Below are 7,274 nucleotides of genomic sequence, written 5' to 3' on the forward strand. Positions count from 1 at the left end.
GTTGAAATTTTTGCGAAAAGCTTCGAATTGTGCAAAACTTATTTCAGCAATTTTTGAACGTAAAAAATAGCTTTTCTAACTCATTTTGCCTGCAATCTAATTTCAACGGGGGAAGATGGTGACAAAACTCTTAGCGTAGAGTGACGAAAGTTTCCCCATAGTAGGGTTATTTCTTGACTAATTATACCATGGTTGGAGGGAGGCGGGAGGAAGCAAACAGGCCTGGCGGGCTTGAAGTTTACAAGGGTTGTTTTTTTTCGATACCCCCTCTACGCTCCACCTATTTAAAATCCGTTCGAGTGAAACTGAGAGATATACAGTGTGTCGGGAGGAAAACGAAAAAGATTTTGTATAAAGAAAAGCCCCCTTATTATTTTTACAACCTAATTGCTTGGTTTCTTTTCTCCAAAACCCAGCCAGTTCCAGGGTATTCTTTGGTGTACACTGTCTTCATTATGGAAAATGAAGTTACTTATTTTCCATCCAGACCCTTGTCCAGCCAAAAACCTCAGTACGACCCCGCAATTCCGTACAATTTAATCATATAAGGTTTCATATTTTATAAATTCTAGCTCCTTTGGGCTTTAAATTCATTGTCAGTAACGTAGATTCGATATGTGACAAACGGCATTATGTCGACTTTGCTTATACGTTATTTTGTTGTTTTTCCCGGGAAATGTCTACAGCCATGCAACCGTAGCCGTAGAATATCTCCGATACATAATCTCTCTATTACCGAGTTTATGTACGTATGCAAAGACTTTGATGTATGTGTGTTTTTCAACGAGACGGAGACGGTAAGGTTTCTAATTTAACTATATCCTGGCCGGTTGAGGACAACGGTAAATCAGCAGTTTTACTGTTCTCGATTTTGCGGGTCACAACTACGGTATATTCCAAATCGCTTCAGTCACTCTACCGTCATCAAGTCATCATTTAAGTCAAGATTAAGTCGGAAGGATTTCCTTATCGGTAACATCCGAAACTACCGACGAAATCCGACCCTTCCTGTGTGTGATACTAAAATGTTGTTTTCTCTCATATGGAAAATGACGTAATTTTAGTTTAGCGCCTTATCTTTCCCGATTATCCCAAAATTTTCCCCGCTCTTTTAATCGGGCTAGATAAAGATTTTAGGAAGATCTATTTTACGGACCTTAAACAAGGTGGAAAGGGGGACTAGGCAGGAAGGCACACAGTGTGATCTACATGGTATTTTCAGTTCTTGAAATGAAGACAATGACATGGCAAATATGTACAGGAATAAAAACTAGAATAAAATAAATGAATACACAGATACGCGTAAAGAAAACACAATACAAACACATATAGTTATAAAACAGCAAAAATGACAAAATGACAAAAAACAGTAAACAGTAAATAGTATGTGTAAACAATATTGAGTATATGGCTGAAAATTACAAAACAGGAGTAATAGTACTAAAAGGCAGGTATAAATAAACAAGGCTTCAAAATAAAAAGAAATTGCTAAAAAAAAAAAGGAAGCTCCCGAGATGCTGGGGTGGGTGGAGGAGCAAAAATACAGCAGTCAGCACTAAGAAATGAAGAACTGAGGCCTTATATAGACATGAGAGTGAGGCTGAACCAAGAGTCCGGATAAAACCAAAACAAACCAAATGCATCTAAACTCTGATATACAAACATATATCAGAAACTTAAACACAAGTGGTCGAAAGGGGGACTAGGCAGGAAGGCACACAGTGTGATCTACATGGTATTTTCAGTTCTTGAAATGAAGACAATGAATGACATGGCAAATATGTACAGGAATAAAAACTAGAATAAAATAAATGTCCAAATCCAATGTGGTAGTTAGTTAGGTAAAGATGAAATATAGGAAGAAATAGAATGCTGGGCGTGCAAGCGCTGGGACAGGGGCATATGTAAATAGAGGTACATTGCATCAGACTTCCAATCACCCATGACTGCAATGGAGTCAAGAGGTATCCCGTCCTCCAAAGCAAAGGTGGCCCCACCACGTCTAAACGAGTGTGACCCATATTGACGGGGTGAGAGCCCAGAACGAGAGAGGTGAGCCTGAAGGATGCACATAAAATCCCGGTACACAAAAACCCGATTCGAGGCAAGGTGGGAATCCCTCCAACAAAAGGCTTGATCGCAAGGAAGGGCTCCCTGGGTGAGGGAAAAGGCACGGGACACAGCCAAAACCGGACAGAGGTGAGAGGAGGGTATGGCAACCAGTGGTATAGTAACACTACGTTGACCAAACTGGATGGTTTTGCTCCACCTCACTCTGATATGCACCCCGGAACCAACAAACGAAAAATCAGACCTAGTGAGAAAGGTACTCGACGAGAAGTCCCTCTGGGAAACCGGCAAAAGGTGGCTCTTCCTGAAAAGACCAAAAAAGGAGACCAGACACAGTGCCCAGAAGGAAGCCTGCTTGCTATCTAGGAGGTTGAGTTGGAAATGAATGAAAGAGAGGATATCCACAGTGATGGGGAGCTTGGGGACGGGAGAGATACCCTTAGATCGCTTAATACCCTTGAGCACAGAGGACAGGAATTATTTTACTTTAACGTGTTTTTAACTTTATTACTTCTTTTTTTTTTAATTTTTACTAAGTTGGATTTAATTAGAGTTTACATTCATTTGTAAAATCTAGATTTTTAGTACCCAACTCTAAATAAAGAATAAATAAATAAAAATAAAAAACCAGTTGTCAAGGAGAGGGTTGGGGAAACCCATCTCCCGGTGAAGAAGACCAACAAAATTCAAATAAACACAAACAGACTGCGGCAACAGGAACCGTGCTAGGTAGGCAGCATACATACAGAGGTGAACACGTTGAACAGGAGCAGGCGAAATATTAAGCATATTACAAAACTGGAGATAGACCTTTCGGTGAGTACGGTAGGCCTTGCGGGTATTGACAGCATAGGTGGCTTCACGATATAACTGCACTTCTGCCAGCAGCGAAGACGCAAACTCTAAAAGGCAGAGCGAAGGCATGAGCCAGACCCATATAAACCAAGAAGAAAAAAGAAACAGTTCTCAGACATGTGCCAGACAATGTAATCGGAAGGATCAAACTGATCGAAACAGTCACAAAGATACTGGAGAAAAGCAGCAAGATGTTTGTGTTCATGTAACCGAGAGACATGATCAGCAACAACATTCAGGACCCCCGGGACATGGAAAACTTTGAGGCGAAAGTTGTATGTGGCTGAGCACCAGAACAGACGCCTGAGGTAAGTCATCATGAGCGGGTTGCGAGAAGATCCCTTATTCAACATGCCCACTGCAGCAGTGTTGTCGCAATAGATATGGACTACCTTATTACTGAGAAAAGGAGCCCAACGTTCTAAGGCAAACACAATGCAAAGAGCCTCTTTGTAGTTGATGTGCAAACCTGCTAGGAAAGGAGCATCAACCCACAAGTTAGAGTAGAACCAGTCATTTCCAAACACTGCTCCGATACCTGAAGAACAAGCATCTGTGTGGATGTTAGTAACAGGCCTAGTGTCATGGAACAAACACTGGCCATTGAAAACCCCTAGAAAGTCTAGCCACCAGGCAATGTCCTTAAAGAATTCCTCATTCAACAGACACTTGGATGACTGCTTCTGTAAAGAACCCATAAGGTCCAAAATGCGACGCAAAAAGGTTCTTCCACCATAGATGACCTTACAGGCCCAGTTGAGACGCCCAGCCAGCTGCTGGAGCTGTCTCTTTGAGGCACGAGTTCGTGATTGAAAAGACATCAAGACGTCTCTCAGTTCACTTAGCTTTTTATCAGGGAGTGAGAGAGTTCATGTAGTAGTATCAATCTCAACTCCAAGAAAAACTAGTTTCCGACATGGTGGAACAACCTTAGAAGGGCTGATTGTGAATCCTAGAGAAACAAGTAGGGAGTGCAATGTATCAAAGGCAGCTTGACATTCATGTTGATTCCTCCCGATGATCAAGAAATCATCAAGATATACAATGATCAAAGGAAAGCCTTTCCTCTGCATCATACGTCTAACGCTCTGGGTCAACCGATGAAAGATACCAGGAGCACTGCATGCACCAAAAGGGAGACGTGTGTCTTTTAGATACGTGTAATGCTCGTCCCCACTGAATTTCCACTTCAAGCCGAGAGCATCTCGGTTTGCTGGGTGGACTGGGACAGATCTGTACGCGTGTCTCAAATCTATCTTAGCGATGAAGAAATCCTTCCCTATCAGCCGACAGGCATCATCTAGAGTCTGGAAAGATTGCTTATCAATATCAATGTAAGAATTTACACCCAAACCGTAGGGCATAGAACAGTCATGGATCAAACGGAGATCCTCTGAGTCAGGCTTTGGAACTGCTCCAAGGGCACTGACGACAACTGGTTTTTCAGCAGATATTATGTAGTTTCCGGCTGATAGTTCTTCCAAAATAGTGGCTTCAACTTTTCCTTTAGAACTAGGGCCAACAGCAGAATTATAGTTGTCCATCTCCGCAGGGCTGATCTTAGCATCTGCTGGGAGCAATTGAAAACCGTTGACCACCCCATCAAATAAAAATTGACGATCAGGGTCATCCAGTAATTCTTTGTCCCAAACTGCAGAATCAAGCGGAGAGGGAGCTGGCTCAGAAGAAGAAAGTCATTGAGATTCCCCTCCACTCCCAGGGTGCAGAAAACCTTGGTGGGATTTTCCACAAGCCTGAGAGCCAAACTTGCGGTTACAAGCATGGGTGAACTTGCAGGGAGACTTCTGACATCCTTTCCTCGAGTTGAACATTCGGCAAATCTCTGAACCAGAGGAGAGATGCGTCATAATGGCAGGACCAGAACCCTTATTGTTACCCGCAAAGCCTAAGAAAAAAGAATCGTTTTTGGATGAGGAAGTATCACTGCTTTGCCCAAGCCCACGAGGTAGCTTTGCAGCCCAGCGAGGTATGAGAACAACCTCATGTAGGTGACTATGGTCAGTACTCCATGAGCACCCATATGTGTGTTGCAAAATCCGAAATTCATCGTCATATTGCAACACCGATTGCCATGTGTACTTAGTCGCCAGCTCCAAGACCTTAATCGCATAGGAGAGGTATTCCTGTACATGAAGAAGGGTAGAGAGCTTCATAAAAAATACGAAGATTGGCAATATTAAACTGTTCTACGGTAACATTGGAAAGTTTTGGTTTAGAGTCCTGTAAAATTAAGGCAAGCTTGCAGTTGTTATCATAAGACAAAACTTTTTCATCTTCTGCAGGGCGAATGCGAGAAACAAAGTCAACAATTCGCAAGGCTTTACCTCTCGTGATGTCGTTGGTTCGTGTCGGTCTTAAAAAGAGTTCGTTCTGGGTGACTGGGCGATGGGATTCTTGAGAATTCGAGCCAGAATTTAACGACGAAAGTGAAGCAGCAAAACCAAGTGCATGACCAGCAGAATGAGATTGAGATTGGGTTTGTTGTGGTTGATGTTGAGAAGCGAGCGGAGCAGAAGCAAGTAGCGGACGGTGAAGCAAAGTAGACATATTGTCATTTAAAAAGTTTGACTGAGCGCGGTTTTCCCCTGAGGGAATGGCGTTTTGAGTAGCGAATGGCGGAATGGCGGAGCGAGATGAATGACTTCTTGAAGCTTTTAGTCGTTCAAGTTTCTCTGTCTGAAGTTTGATCTCGTCTCGTAAATTATTTTCCTCCTGATTCTCTTGTTCAGCTCTAATGGAATCCAAAAGTTCATTTTCCTGTCGTTTCAAAAATTGTAAATGGCGGCGATACTGACTCATTTGCTCATCATGTCCAGACAACGGCAAGCCAGGGTTTTCCTCTGACGTTTGTTTACGTTGTTGGATCGCAGCTGCACGACTAACAGATCGCGGGCTAGTTGTAGGAGTTCGTGACAAAGGAGAAGAAGATGGTGACTGTGGTCCCTGACAATTCTTGCTTGGATGACCAAAGGTATGATCACCGTGGTTTCCCTGGCAGCCAGGGCATTTCTTCTTTCGTGTGGCACTGTTCTCATTAGGTGGAGGAGTACCAGGAGGTGTTGTCAGGAACATTAAAATAGCAAAGCATAATCTTTCAGCAAGCATATTGAAAAGGTGATAGCAGAGAACAGTAAAGTTTGAACAGAAAACAGCAAAAATACAGCAGTCAGCACTAAGAAATGAAGAACTGAAAAAGGGCCATGTGAAGAAACTGAGGCCTTATATAGACATGAGAGTGAGGCTGAACCAAGAGTCCGGATAAAACCAAAACAAACCAAATGCATCTAAACTCTGATATACAAACATATATCAGAAACAAATAGTCACTCGGTAATAGTTCATAATTCGCAAACTCAAAACTATAACTCATTTCAATAACTCGGTCCAGCCCAGTAAAATAATTTTCATGAATGATATTTTAAATCTTGAGAACTTTTGCTTACTCGAAATTTTTTTTCAGAAGTGCAGTGTCTATTGAGCCTTCTGGGTCATTGAGCCTAGACAGTTCCAGTTCACAAATTTTATAAGAACTGGAAGTTTCTTGTGAGCCTTAGGGGCCATCGTAAGTTCCTGCATGCGAAAGTCTGAAAAAAACAATCTTGGAGGAAACACTCTTCAAAACGCCCTTTCGAAATAAAAGAAAAATACACCAAATATAGTCTATCTAAAATCAATGCAAATTCATGCTAAATTCATTCCATGCATAAGTCATTTTGACATATTAAGTTTTTTCGACTAAATTCGCCTGGTATTCCCCTATTATAGTCTTCAAAAACCACTCATGCATTAAATGCAATGTACCGTTTTTAATTCTCCTTTGAGAAAACGAAACCTACTATGCCGGTTACGATCGATTCGTTTTTTTACTACTTAATTGACAAGGAATTTACGATGTTCTCTACCGTTTTGACTTTCTCGACGTCACAACTATGTGTAAGTACTTTCGTTTACATAATGAAAACACACGGATTTTACCAAGACCAAAGTCAAGTTAGCGACAGATTCAGAGACACTTTCGCTTTCAGCGACACATTCGAATTCTTTTGTTTTTTTCATGCTGAAGGAGAGGATTCCTATTCTGGAAATTGGTATTCCTATCAAGCCTCATCTGTTAGCTATAAATAACACCAAAAATAAAGTTCTAAAAGCGTTTTCTCTTTTCAGAACACGTTCGAATAGATGCCTCATTGGAAATCTCGGAATACTCATTTTTGGCATTATGGCCTGATTTCGCACCAAAACAATGGATTCCTATCCTGGAAACTTATATTCCTATCAAGCCCCATCTATTAGCGACAAATTACACCAAAAATAAAATCCCAAAAGCG

General features: G+C 41.6%; 1 protein-coding gene across 1 annotated transcript; it reads right to left on the bottom strand.

Annotated features, from left to right (window-relative positions):
• Nucleotides 1–2,664: 2,664 nt before the first annotated feature.
• LOC136817425 (uncharacterized) lies at nucleotides 2,665–6,051 on the bottom strand. Its single transcript, XM_067073760.1, has 2 exons — nucleotides 5,271–6,051; nucleotides 2,665–2,972 (listed from the first exon to the last, which is right to left on the bottom strand). Exons 1-2 carry the CDS (start codon nucleotides 6,049–6,051, stop codon nucleotides 2,665–2,667), a joined length of 1,089 nt encoding a protein of 362 aa, XP_066929861.1.
• Nucleotides 6,052–7,274: the final 1,223 nt, after the last annotated feature.

Source organism: Clytia hemisphaerica, unplaced genomic scaffold, assembly GCF_902728285.1.
Source record: "Clytia hemisphaerica strain Z4C2 unplaced genomic scaffold, Clytia hemisphaerica genome assembly, whole genome shotgun sequence".
NCBI lineage: Eukaryota > Metazoa > Cnidaria > Hydrozoa > Leptothecata > Clytiidae > Clytia > Clytia hemisphaerica.